This window comes from Morchella importuna (genome assembly GCF_003444635.1).
Source record: "Morchella importuna strain M04M26 chromosome Unknown Morimp01GS010, whole genome shotgun sequence".
Classification (NCBI taxonomy): Eukaryota; Fungi; Ascomycota; class Pezizomycetes; order Pezizales; family Morchellaceae; genus Morchella; species Morchella importuna.
In genome coordinates, this window is record NW_025763407.1 from 276,322 (window position 1) to 289,952 (window position 13,631).

Below are 13,631 nucleotides of genomic sequence, written 5' to 3' on the forward strand. Positions count from 1 at the left end.
TATAGCCTATAATATGGCCCATATGTTTACGAGTCTATCAAATACTTGGATTAGTTAATCCAACAACGAAGAAGAACGGTTAAAATCATATACCAGAATACCTCTTATCGACAACTGTTTGAAAGCGGCCCAGGAAACTTATTATAAGTCGTCCAGAGCCCGCGTGCCTTTTACCGATTTTGTTCATGCCTGCCACTCTGCTATATCAGTTTGACTCCCGAGCGTATATTGCATGACTATTTTCCCCCTCCGTGCTCACCGGATGATCAACAAGCACCGCCGCTGCTGCGACTTGTACTCTCACTTATTCTACGCTTGTATACTGTCTGCCCGGGAATGGCTATATATCCACTGTCGTTGCGAATGTTCTGTGAGTGGCGGGGCACCCGTCTTGGAAACACCCCCGCTAATAATCACCGAGTGATATTTCATGAAGCCGCTCCACCATCTTTTAAAAGCGAAAAGACTAGACACCCAATGATGTGAGGATAGCCATCCTCTTTTATTCCCTATTTCCCTATTTCCCTAAAGACTACGAGTGGAAAAAAAGACATTAGACCCCTCCCACCTAATCCTCATCTTCCTCATCACTAAGCGCCACCACCTTACCCCTCCCCCGTCTCCTCATCGCACCTCTCCTCTCATTCTTCACCGCCACCCCCTCATCCGCATCCGCATCCACCATATCCCCATCCTCACTATCCTCCTCCCCATCCTCATGCTCCTCCGCCCGATCCCTCGCCCTCGCCGCCGCACCCCGAACCTTCCTCTGCAGCAGCGCATCCAGCTTCACCGTCCCCAGCGTCAGCTTCTTTGAGCACCCGGGCACGGGGCAGCTGACGCCCTGCCTCGACCCCTTGCAGATGTAGTCCTGGATGGCGTCCTTCTCAAACGAGTGCGGGCACACCGTCGACGTGTACGGCTCGACAAACGTCCGCAGCGTCAGCGGGCACTGGTACGATTGCCGCTCCTGCGCGATCTCGATGTCGGAGTCGTCGTCGTCCGAGTCGGGGGCGTGCGATGACCTGCGACGCCCACCAGCGCTGCCGTCGAGATTCCGGAACCAGGTGGAGACTTTGGGCATGTTTGCGTCGCCGCGCTGTGAGGCCCAGACCATGCGTCGGAACTGGACGTAGTCGGCGACGTTGCCGTATCTGCGGTGTTAATGTCAGCTACTGTACCTCTGTCCCGGAGGGGAGGGGGGGGGGGGGGGATATACTTTGCCCTCATGCTAAGCCCATCATAATGGACACTCCTCTCGGCCATCCTCTTCCTAAACCCGCCCGCCACCCCCTCATCCTCCCCCGCCACCACCGCATCCAACCCCGCCGCCTCAGCGCCCCTCCTGGCCTCCTCCCTCCCATCCCGGGCATCCCTCACAGCGAGATTCAGCACCTCCTTCAGATCATTCGCAACTTTCGCCTGGTCGACCAGCGCGCGCGCCTGGGCCTCGAGCTCGTCGAGCAGCGCCTGCCGCTCCTCCGTGTCGCTGTCGACGTCGGCGTCGGCGTCGGCGGCGGGAACGTGGTCTGCGAGGTCGGCTGCGATCTCGCTGAGCTTGCTGAGGGCTTGGGAGGTGGTGTGGCAGAGCTTGTCGATGGGGGTGGGGCGGCCGTTGTTCTCGGCGAGGGTGGTGAGCGTTTGGAGGGCTCTGGTGGTGATGGGGGTGAAGGGGGGCTCGTAGGCAGGGAGAGGGGTCACGGTGATGGCGGAGGAGGAGGAGGAGGGGCGGAGGGGGCGGCGAGGGAGCGTCTGGGTGCCATAATTGTGGGTGCCATAGTCGGGTGTGTGTGTTTGTTGATGGCGTTGGTTGACCTGGAGTGAGGATTGAAGATGGAATGTTGGGAGACGCGTTTGTGGGATGGCAACCGATAACGATAACTGCATACAGAAATGACCTCACACTGCATATCAAATATCAAATATCAAACATCAAATCCCCAACACCATCACCACCCAAAACCCTCCACCCCACAATGCCCCTAACACTCCTCTCCTTCCACCACTTCTACTCCCCCATCAAGCTCTCCACCCTACACACACTAGCCCACACGCACCCCACCCTCTACAGCGGCCTCTACCTGCAAGGCCGTCCAGGCGCACTCCTCATCTCCTCGCCCTCCGTCGCAGCGCTGCAGGCCTACGTCAAGGCCGTAAAACGCATGCGCTGGCAGCGCGTGCACAACCTCGGCACGAGCGAGCGCGAAGACCATCTGCTGCGGCTGCCGGCGGGGGCGCTGGTCAGCGTGGAGGAGATGCGCGGGCTGGTGAGGGCCGCGGGGGAGTATGGGGGTGCGGGGGTGGAGGAGTGGGTGAGGGGTGCGGTGAGGAGGGGGTTTGGGGGTGGGCCGAGGTGATGGTGGGGTGGGGTGTGTGGAGGGGGGGGGGATATGGGTAGAGGGTTGTGAAGGTATGGATGTTGGGTTGTAGATAGAGATAAGTAGAGGCTTAATTGACGCCGCGTCGCCGATTACATTATGTTAGTTATTTTGTAGGACAGGTAATAATAAGCGTGCCCATTGTAGGCGCTGCGAGATGGTGGATCTGGGGGCATTGTGGGTGGCCAGTGGGGCGGCTAATAGAGAGAGGGAGGATCATGGGCCATGGTTCGTCTCCAGAGTGATGCACCATGATGGACTATTAGCCACGGTGCGGATCATGGATCATGGTTCGTGTTGCCAACTCGCACCGAGCCACAACTCATGAACCACGTCTGCTGGATCAAGTAACAACCACCCACCGACACCACATATAACTCTTCATTTCTCGGAACCAAGATAGATACTTTATTTATTAACCCCCAACTACTCTAACTTCATGAACATTTTTCCCCCCCCCCCCAACCCTCCATCGATCCCCCCACCGCAGGATTAACACAGCCGAAAACAAAAAGTAAGAACTGACACTACCCCAATCCGCCAAACTCGCCCCCAGACTCAGGCCAGGCAGGCCAGCTCAGTACTTGGGTACGTACGTAGTAGGTAGAATAGAAATTGAAACACACACACACACACACACACACACAGACAGAGCCTTTAATCGATCGACCGGTAGAAACAGTAGTGCCATGACGGCGGCAGCAACATCACCAGAATAGTGGTAGCGTAGGAAAAGTAACAGGCAACAAACTACATAACGACAACAGTGTAAAAAAAAGGTACTAAGGAAAAAAAAAAAAAAAAAAAGGGAGGGAAAAAGGCACACCAAGAAAGAAGAAAGCACCAAGAAAAGAAATGAAAAAAAAAAAAAAAAAAAAAAAAAAACCTACACAGAAAGAAAAAAAGAAAAAAAAAGAGAGACGAAACCACAAACACACACAGACACACACACACACGTCCACTTTTATTCCCTATTCCCCCTTCTCTCTCAAAACGGAGAAAAAAGAAAGAAAAAAAAAGCACACAACAAAACACAACCCAACTACCTCCTGCTCCTGCCCGCATACCTCCCCCCGGGCACCGTTCCATTCTCCATACTCGCCTGCGTATGCTGCACCCCCATCCTCAACCCATCCACGCCTCTCTGCCCCTGCACTCCCCCTGCACTCCCCCCTGCACCCCTCCTCCTCCACTCTGCACCCCATACCCCCCACCCCCTCCATACCCCGCCCCAATCGCCGCCAGCCCCATCGGCTGCGGCACCCCCACCCTCCTCGCCCCCGGCGCCGGCACCGTCGCAGCAGGCATACTATGCGCATGAAACATCGGCTGCCCCACCCTACTCACCCCTGGACTGACCACGCGCGGCGGCGGCGGCGCATACGGGCTCGGATAGTGGTGCGGCATTGTCGCGGCCGGCAACTGGTGGCCGTGGTACTGCTGCGGCGTGTAGTACGTCTGTACGTTTGGCGCGCCCTGGAGACGCGGCGGCGGGGCGGTGCGGGACATCATTGCGATGGGGGCCGGGGAGGAGGCGGAGGAGGGGGACATGCCGACTGCTGCGTTTAGGGCTGCGAGTGCGGCGGCGGGGGGCGCGGGGGGTGTGGACGGGAGGGTGCCGGTGTAGATTGGTGTTCCGGAGGTGAGTGGGTGCAGGGCGGAGATGGTGAGTGGGGCGGTGGGCGTGCCGTCTATGGTTATGGTTGCGTGGGGGGGGAGGGTGGAGATGAGGTGGGTGAGGCGGGTGTGGATGTCGTTGTAGAGGGTTAGCTCTTCGGGGGTGGGGGTTGTGGGGGTGTCGCTGGTTGTTGTAGAGGGGGGTGCGGGGGCGGTGGCGGTGGAGGTGGAGGTGGACGGGGTGTTTGTGGTTGTGATGCGCGGGGCGGGAGGGGTGGGCGCGGTGGAGAGACGGATGTATTGGTGGCTCTGCAGGCGCTTGAGGAGGTTCGAGATCTCCTTGAGTGTCTCATCCGCATTGACGCCCGCGACCTCCACGGCCCCGCCCTCCTCGTCCTCCTTCTTCTCCGCCGCGCCCTCCTTCTCCGCGCCCTCCAGCAGCCGGAAATCAACCGGGACATCCTGATCAGGCTCAAAGCTCTCCACAGCCTTCCTAAACATCTCCTCCTCGTCTTCGCCGTCGCCCACCACAGCCTCACTCATCACCACATCCCCCGCCTCCTGCCTCTTCCCCTCCTCCTCCTCCTCCTTCTCCCTAAACATATGCCCCACGCCCGGATGGGCCCCAAACATCTCCCTATACATCTCCCTCCCCATCCTCTCCCACCACACCCGTCCCCTAACCCCCGCCGGCACCTTCGCCCCGGCATCATCCCGCACCGGCGCAAAGCTCGAATACGCCGCCACAACCTCCGCCGGCAGCCCCATCCCCTGCCGCACCGGCTCCCCACGCGCCATCGCCCGCCACTTTGCCGTCCGCGGCGGATGGTTCCGATACAGCAGCCACTCGCCCGCAGGCTCCGCACGCGCGCTCGCGCCATTCACGACCGCAACCCCACCAGGCCCCATCACACCCCCCCACTTCAACCCCACAACACCCGCCGCGCCCGCCTTTGGCGGCGCCAGCGAGCTGATGCGGACGGGCGGGAACGCCTCGCCCAGCGTCGGCACCTTCTTCGGGTCCTCGGGCGCATCGCGCTTCAGTGGGTTCGAGGCCGCCTTGACGGTACTAATCAGCGGGGGCAGCGCAGCCTCGTTCAGTGGCGCCACGACGCGCACGACTTTTGTGGGCGCTGTTTTTGGCGACGCGCAGGTTGACGTTGGCGCTGTTGAGGCGGCGGGGGAGGACTCGGAGGCCGATGGGGAGCGCGAGAGGCGCTCAGAGGATGGGATGGGGACCTCTGTTGCGTTTTGCAGCGACGAGAAGAGCGGCCCGTGGTGGGCCATGACCATCAACGCGAGTTTCTCGCGGTCGGGGGCCGCGGCGGCGGTGGTGGCTGGCGGGAGGTGCGCGCTGGTGAAGAGGTCGGGGCGGCGGGCACATTCGCGCGTGATGAGGGTGTGCGCGAGGTCGTGGAAGGGGCGGTGGTGGGCGCGTCGAGGGCGTGGCAGATGGCGGCGATGTCGGATAGGAGCGCGGCGGGCGTGGTGTAGGTTCCTGATGCAAGGCGCGAGGCGATGGTGCTCGGTGGGTGCGGGGAGAGCTTGGCGCGTTTGATGGGCGGGGTGCCGTCGGTGGTGTCGGAGGAGGAGGAGGAGGGGGGTGAGATTGTAGTGGTGAGGACGGAGGGGTGAGTGTCGTGTCTAGTGTCGGGGGTTTTCGAGATCAGATACCAATCCAATAATCCACGCGTATAGCCACTCGCAAGCAAGGGGGGGGGGGATGGGGGGGAAAGGAAAAAACTCACTCCTTAAGCACCACCGCAAGGTCCTTCATGATCTGGTCCCAGACCATTTTCCGCTTCTCGCCCGCGGGGTCGTCGGTGCCCTTCATTGCTGCGCTGCTGCTGGTGCTGCGCTTCCGTTTCTGCGATGCTGTGGGTGGTTCGGCGGTGGTGGTGGTAGGGGCGTTGACCATGGGGGGGTTGTTGGCAGCGGTCGTGGTCGTGGTCGTGGGAGTTGCAGTTGTGGTAGTGGTGGTAGTAGCAGTGGTGGCTGTCAAGTCTGGACAGGGCACGGATTAGATTGCTTGCTTGATTGATTGACTGAACAGGGCAGGGGGTGTCTCTTTCTCTCTGGAGAGAATGGATGGATGTGGATGCGGATGTGGATGGGGGTTCAAGAATATGGCCAAGCCAGGATTTGACTGATTGATTGCTTGATTGAATGCAGACAGAGAATCAACGTGTGTGGGGGGCTTCAACACAAAAGAGGCTGGCTGGGCAGGAAAACATAAAAAAGGTGGTTGGCAGCAAAACACACCAGATAGCCACATAAACTACAAAAAAAGACAAGAAAAAAAAAAAGTCTTCATACCTGCCGCCATTGAATACACTTCTGCACACACCCGTCTCTTTCTCTTTCGACAGTACACTAAGTGCTCGGGGTTGTAGTTCCAGCTGTGGTTGGCGTTTGGGGGATAAAACAAAGTAAGTGCACACGCAGGGTACAGTTGGGTCAGCGGGAAGGGGAAACACGGAGAGGGGACGTTTCACCGTGCTGGTGTGGGTGTGTGTGTGGAGACGCGCCCCGTTTCGTGCTGCGGGGCGATTGATCTGGTCTGATTAGATTAGATGGTTGATGAGATTGGATTAGATTAGATGATGGCTGGCCCGAGTAGGTAGGGTGATGATGGATCTGAGATCTGGATCTGGGCCCGTGGCAATTGCCTCAGAACTATCTCCTCTGCAAACCTCCATCCTCAATTCCCCCCCAGAACCTTAAAACCGCTGACTAATCCCCCCAAACCACCCCTGCCCCACCCACCCACCAATTTTCACCCCCCCGCCACCCCCCCCCCCCGCCACCCTCCCCCCGCCACTCAATGAATGTCACACTCCATTTTCAGCTCCGCACTCGGCCGAGCAATTCTCCGCCGGCCCCCCAGCGCCCCGCTACTCGTGCGCCTCACGTCCACATTCGCCCGCCACGGCCAGGGCCCGCGGGAATCGATATCTAGGACTAGGACTGCTGCACACGGCACTGCTATTACTGCAATTGATGCCCTGATAGACACCACAGCTATTACTGCTGCTTCTGCAATTGATACCCTGATAGACACCACTGCTACTACTACATCTACAACCAACTATAATACAAACACCCCTCCCACCACCGCCGAGCACCAATGCCTCCCCCGCCGCCGAAAACCCCCCTCCACACCCACCCCAGAGACCTACCACCACCACCGCCCTAAAACGCTCCTCGCACTCCTCCACCTCCTCGACCGCGCCCACGACATCCCCGCCCGCCACCGCCCCGGCAAAGTGGACCTATCCTTCCACGACCCGCTCTCCCGGGTGCGTGTCCGTCGGCGCACACCACGGCAGCAGCAGCGCAAGGGCCGCGTGTCGCTGAAGAGCATCACGTATGAGTACTTGTACCACTTCCACCTGCTCCCTCCGGGGGGCGAGGGGGTGGAGGCGGAGAAGGCGGAGAAGGTGTTCAGTGGGCGGGTATTGGGGTATCTGGCCGAGCGTGGGTATACGGCGGAAGACGTGGTGGTGTGGGCGTGGATACTGCTGGCGGGGGATGTGAGGCGGGCTGTGGTGCGGCTCGATGTGTGGGCGCGACTCGACGACAACAACGACAGCAGAGAACAGACCTTGAAGGGCGCAATCAGGGCTATTATCGACTGCGCCTCCTTCAACCCCTTGGACACGGATCAAGCACAGGGCATCACTCGGCGCTCGCTCCGCATCCCGCCGTTCATAATCCTCCACAACCTCCGCCGCCCACACGGCCACATCAGCGCGCACACACTCCGCCAGCTGCTCCCGCACGTGCAGCTGTCGCTGCTCCCGCACTCGGGCGACACCAAGACGCCGCTGCTCCTGCTGATCCGGCTGCTCCGTCACGCGCGCAGCTCGTGGCCGCCGGCCATCCCGCACGTCGCTGAACTCATGGCCAACCTACACTCCTCCGCCGACCGGGCGCCGAAACGCTCCGCCCGCCTCACAGGCACGTACAACCGCCTCCTGGCACTCCTCTCCCTCCCCACGCACGACCGCCCCTTCCAGTGCATGCCCCTCCTGCAGCAGTCGCAGTTCACGCTCCTGCGCAAGATGGCCAGTCTCGACATCCCCATCACGCGCGAAGGCTACCGCTCCCTCATCGCCGTGCAGCTCTCGCACCCCAAGACCCCCCCCGAGGCGCAACACGTCAACTCCCTCTCCACAACCTGGCCCCCCTACCCCGTCCCCAAAGACGGCCACCGCCACTCGCCCGGCCACCCCTCCTCCCCGCCACACCTCTCCCGCGCAGCAACAGTCCTGCAACAGATGACCGCCGCCGGGTACCACAACCTCGGCTGGGAGAAGGAGGCCCTCGTCCTCGCCGGCACCGACACCGACGCCACACCCACCATCCAAACACGCACATTCCACCTCGCCGGGCGGGCCAGCGCCCGCCCGGAGCCGCGGAATATATGGGCCGTCCGCGTCCGCGCCACGCGCACGCTCGATGAGGCGTGGTGCGTGTTCCTCGACTGCCTGGACGCGGTGGGTGTCCCCCCGCCGCCGGCGTGGGAGGAGCTGTTCTACAAGGTGTGCGCGGCGCGCAAGGTTGCGCGGCAGCGCGAGGGGCACCAGCGGCGGCTGCAGGAGATACAGGCGGGGCATGACGCGTCGCGGGCGGAGCCGACGGCGGCGACGCTGCGGGCTGTGGAGCGGTGGGGGGTGGTGGAGCGGGAGATGGGGGAGCGGGCGGTGCGGGTGTTGCCTGGTGATGCGAGGGAGGTGGCGGGGTTGGAGGGGAGGGCGGGGGTGGGGAGAGGGTGTATGTGCCGGTGAAGGCGCCGACGATGGAGGAGCTGTTTGCGATGATGAGGAGGGTGTGTGGTGGTGGCAGTGGGAGGGCGGGGGTGTCGGTGAGGTTGTTGGCGTATTTGGTGAGGGAGGCGGAGACGCTGGAGGAGGGTGAGCGCCTGCTTACCACGTGGAGCGCTGAGCGCTTTCGGCGGTTGCTGAAAAGTATTCCCCCCCTTTCCCCTTCCTTTCCTTCTTCCAGTTCAGGGGTTATTAACACCCACCATCCAGCCACACCACCCACCACCGCCCCTCGCAGCGACGACCGACACCTCCTCACCTCGTACCTAACCCTCCTCCTACGCACCCCCACCCCCCCACGCCTCTCTCTCTCCCTCCGCCTCCTGCAAACCCACACCCCGCGGCACGCCCCCGCCTGGAACGCCGTCCTCTCCGCTCTCTGCACCACACCCCCGACCACCACCATCGCCGCGGCGCGACTGGCGCTCGTCTGGCGCCTCTACACGTCCATGACGGCGCGGCACATCCAGGCAGACAGCAACACGCTGCGCCTGCTGTGTGTGGCGGCCGAGCGCTGTCCGGGGGGTGTGGACTGGGGCGGGGGCGAGCCCGTTGATGTTGCGGCGGGGGTTGTGGAGCGTGCTTTTGGCATTGGGATGGAGGGGGGAGGGGGTGGGGGGGTGCCGTTGGTGGCGGCGGAGGCGGCGACGCTACATGCGTATGTGAGGATGCTGGGGTTTGCGGGGCGACGGGAGAGGTTGGAGGTGTTGGTGGGGTGGTTGAGGGGTGGGGGGAGGGTGGATGTGGGGAGTGTGGTGGGGAGGAGGGTGGTTGGGCGTGTGCTGTGTTTGGGGTTGAGGATGCGGGAGGGAGGGAGGGGGGGGAGTGGCCGGGGGGGTGGCCGGGGGAGGAGGAGGTGGAGAGGTATGTTGTTAGGGGGTGGAGGGGGGGTGTGGAGAGGGGTGAGGGCGAGGTGGAGGCGGCGGAGGTGGTTGAGAGCGGTGGAGGCGAGGGGGTGGAGGGGGTGGTGGGGGGGATGGAGGATGGAGGAGCCGGTGTAGTTGTACAGTAGATATGTAGAAATTGGAATTTTATAGATGTATATATATATAGTAGGGCCTGTAAGCTATTTGATGTATTTTTACTTGTTTTTTTTTTAACCTTTTCTTCTCTTCTCTTTTCTGTGTTGTATTGTAGATATTGAATAGAGACCACTGACCGGGGGGGCATGGCACCCCGACCATAGCCCTGCAGCGTACTGCACCGCGGGTGCAGTATGGTGGGCGTCACGATATCGGGGCCGGTAAAAGTACATGAACGTCAAATCTATCTCCTCAACCACAACACAATATATTTTTGATTCGAGGCCGTAGAATGAGAGAGAATCAAGCGGATAATCTTCTACGGCCTTTAATTTTTTAATTATCTTGCGTTGTGGTTGAGGAGATAGACTTTGAAGCTGGGTGAGTCTGGTAACTTGAACTAGTAGGGAGACATGTCAATACATGTACTTACCCATACAGATTGTTAAGGCCAGATCAAAATCCACTACAGATACCCCTGTCCATCACCATAAACTTGAAGCACTCGGTTTATTACCAAAAGGGCGTTGATCTGCCATCTGTGAGCTCAAAAACACATAAACAGGTGATGGTTTACCTGATGGAGATTTTTACATGTGCCAAGACCGACCCCGATATCGTGACGCCCACCATACGCAGTTTTTTTCAAGATATCTTAGCTACCAGGCCCTTTACCGGAGCTATAGAGTATAGTATGTATGACTTCATATATGCACTCTCGCTCGCTCACAGTGGCGAACCCCCCCCCCCCCCCGTTGTCGGGCGCCGCGGGTGACCTCTTGTTGTATATGTGCTAGCTGTTAATTTCAGGATAGTCGAGATATGTACATGTATGTGTGTGTGTGTGTGTGGGATGCACCGAGTGATGGTTCATGATTTTGGATTGCCACTCTGAAGTTTCATAGTGTTTGTGGGCACAACTGGGTCTGTATACCCGCATGAGGCTCTAGATTTTGTGTATGCAGACCCAGCTAGCTGTGTTTACAAACGCTATGAAATCACGAGTAGTCTTTTTTTTTTTTTTCGTTTGTTTGTTTAATTCATTAATCGTATGCAGATTGCAGTCTATGACGATCTCTGTACTCCTACCGCAATAATTCTTCTCAGCGGACAGTTACACATGCTTTTTACAGCGCGTATGAGGGGATATTAGGGGGGGACGTTTTCAAGACATATGACCAGAACAAGTAATTTCAACGTCAATGTGAGTGTCCCCTGAGACGAATTACTGCGGTAGTCGAGTGTAAGGGGTTAATTTAGGAGATGTTAACTTGTTACCTAGCTAGGTACGTAGCTAGTTCCGTTTTAGTTATCATGGTTGCCATTCGTAGGGGGGGTGGCTACGCCCCCCGCGGGGGGGGGGGGGTTCAGTGTAGATTTTTGATCCTACGTACATACATATGTACGTGAATCATGTCATGTCAGGGGGTTCAGGTCTCTGTCACGATAGATGGCTCGAACCTTAGCTTAAGTGTATGATTGATCGATGATAACGCTAGAAGAGATCTAAAGAGACGAATTCGCGAAAGAAAGCAAGAAAGAAAGGGTTGACTGTACGAATGTTTATGACCACTGTGTCCGTTGTACGTGGGTCTGTCCTCGCTTGGCCGCCGGCACTTGTTACACAAGCTCTTACCTTAACGCATGGCTACCGTTACCTACGCCATACCGCGTACCGTCTGTTAGTTGGTGGTCAAGAGGATGAGTGTGTGTGGGATGGCTACATGTACGGATAACAGTTGATGGTCACGGAGGTATGGTTCATGAGAAATCACTCGTTTGGAAGAACCTATCTTTGTTAAAAGAAAGGCTAGGCTGGCTGGCTGTAAGAGTACGAGTATGAAATGATGGTTGTATTCAACAAAAAAAAGAACTTTCTTGGTAGCTCTATAAGTACTTAAGTGACCCCGTAATCCCTCTATAATAGCGCGCCCCCCCCAAATAGGCGATCTGTGATTATGATACATTAATGTGAGGCATGATTACAATCGATTAGGTTTTTCGCCTCTAATCGAGTCAACTCACCCTCCCAGACCCATCAAATCATACTCATGATTGATTGATGGTATAAACGCATACCTATCCGATTATTCTGATTGATTACAGGATTATATCTTCGGCCTTGAAGACATAATTTCTTACCAAAATTGACATTCGCCAGGTTCATAGGAGGGGAAATGATCATTTGCCGGTCATATTTCATGGCCTATATGACTTAATCGATTTATTGCAAAAAAACTAATCATGATTACGATTCGAAATGTCACCCCTAATCGAGTCTAATCAAATCAAATACTCGAGTTTTGTACTCGATTATAGTCAACTCATGCCGCACACTATGATACATCGAAAAGGAACTTCGATCCACAACAACCAACCAATCAACCATCCTATAAGCCTACAAAAATCGATCAAATCAGCCAGTTATCCCTTACAAAAAACAAACATACTGCCCCGGTGAAAGCTACAGAACCAAGGCTCCAACTCACAGCTAGTGGCTGACGCCAGAACACATGTCACGGATGCGATATCTCAAGACCTTGCGTATCTACCATACCCCCGCTCCATCTCGAGCTCCTCGGCCGTTGGTCTAACGGCGTGGGCCGGCTTCGACGCAACACACATGAGAACGATAAAGACGTAAGCTGTATCATTGACATTCCGCCTCGCCAAAAAATCTGGCGCGGTGGTAGGGAGTTGCGTTAATGACTAAGCAGTTAATGCATGTAGGGCATAGGGTATAGGGCATCAGGGGACAAACATTTTTCTGGCGGCGCTTCCAAAACTTGTATCCTTGGAGGATCCCAATTACTCCGACGAGTGTGCCGGTAATACTGGTGGCAATGGTGAGCACGTCGACAGTTATGTCTTGCCCTGCAGCTGCTCGGGCATAAAGTTTGTGGAGTGTGAATTCGGCAGCCGCATTAACGACATTAGAGAGCACTTACCAAGTGTCAAAACCGACAATTCACACTTCGCCACATTAAAAAGTGGTTGCCGAAACCGTCAATTTTCCAAGGTGGGGATGTAGGATATGCCTGGGGATTTTTACTCTACTGAGTGCAGTATATATCCCGCCTGCATATTTCACAGTAAGCGTGAAGAATTATTTATCTACCCAGTTTCCCCTATCATACCTTCCTGGTGTGGTTAATTTGGTTACTGAGGGGAACTGTCAATTTTGTCTTCCGAAACTGTCATTTTTAAAGTGTCAATTTTTGGATTTGACACTTAATAAATACTCTCTATTGAGAGTTACAGCTGGTGTGGTGTGGGTGGGATCCATTGGTAGGGAGCACTAGTTCTAATATAATAATACAATGCGTATTGTAGTTATAGGAATGTGGTGTGGTAGATTTACTCTTGATAAACAGCTAATAACTGACTGTAAGAACGAGGGGGAGGCTTTTAGTTTTGGTTAACTGAAAGTTGGGGGTGCTAGATGCGGCTCATTTTCCATGCGGCACTAGTGTGAGGTAGCACTGCCCTGCGCTGCTGCAGGGCCTCAAAACGACCACCAATGGCCATTGCTGAGAGCCCGTGACACAATGGCGAACACAGAGCGTGGCAGTGCATTTAAGAAGGTTATTACTCTAGATAGGATTGCAGGTCACGACTAAGCGGCTCACGTTGTAGCTAGACTTGGACTCTTCCGAGTCTCCTTCTGTCTCATCAACCACCTATCATATATACGTGTCCATCAAGTTTTTGTTTCTGTCGTCAGAGCTTGAGATTTTGTCTTCCGAGAATCATGTAGGATAGAAAAAAATCTAAGTCTCTGTTCGGAC

At 56.9% G+C, this 13,631-nt stretch overlaps 5 protein-coding genes across 5 annotated transcripts; 3 read left to right on the top strand and 2 right to left on the bottom strand.

Moving 5' to 3' along the window:
* Positions 1–568: 568 nt before the first annotated feature.
* Positions 569–1,887, bottom strand: LAJ45_04171 (uncharacterized protein; the record flags this gene model as incomplete). The annotated part of the gene is made up of 2 exons (XM_046113752.1): positions 569–1,154; positions 1,220–1,887. 2 exons carry the CDS (start codon positions 1,885–1,887, stop codon positions 569–571), a joined length of 1,254 nt encoding a protein of 417 aa, XP_045972854.1.
* An 89-nt stretch (positions 1,888–1,976) lies between these two features.
* LAJ45_04172 (uncharacterized protein) lies at positions 1,977–2,357 on the top strand (the record flags this gene model as incomplete). The annotated part of the gene is made up of 1 exon (XM_046113753.1): positions 1,977–2,357. One exon carries the CDS (start codon positions 1,977–1,979, stop codon positions 2,355–2,357), a length of 381 nt encoding a protein of 126 aa, XP_045972855.1.
* A 1,146-nt stretch (positions 2,358–3,503) lies between these two features.
* LAJ45_04173 (uncharacterized protein) lies at positions 3,504–6,321 on the bottom strand (the record flags this gene model as incomplete). Its single annotated transcript, XM_046113754.1, has 4 exons — positions 3,504–5,236; positions 5,293–5,639; positions 5,744–5,999; positions 6,312–6,321. The coding sequence occupies 4 exons, from the start codon at positions 6,319–6,321 to the stop codon at positions 3,504–3,506; spliced, it is 2,346 nt and encodes a 781-aa protein (XP_045972856.1).
* A 502-nt stretch (positions 6,322–6,823) lies between these two features.
* Positions 6,824–8,785, top strand: LAJ45_04174 (uncharacterized protein; the record flags this gene model as incomplete). Its single annotated transcript, XM_046113755.1, has 1 exon — positions 6,824–8,785. One exon carries the CDS (start codon positions 6,824–6,826, stop codon positions 8,783–8,785), a length of 1,962 nt encoding a protein of 653 aa, XP_045972857.1.
* An 11-nt stretch (positions 8,786–8,796) lies between these two features.
* On the top strand, positions 8,797–9,833 carry LAJ45_04175 (uncharacterized protein; the record flags this gene model as incomplete). The annotated part of the gene is made up of 3 exons (XM_046113756.1): positions 8,797–8,965; positions 9,032–9,564; positions 9,621–9,833. The coding sequence occupies 3 exons, from the start codon at positions 8,797–8,799 to the stop codon at positions 9,831–9,833; spliced, it is 915 nt and encodes a 304-aa protein (XP_045972858.1).
* Positions 9,834–13,631: the final 3,798 nt, after the last annotated feature.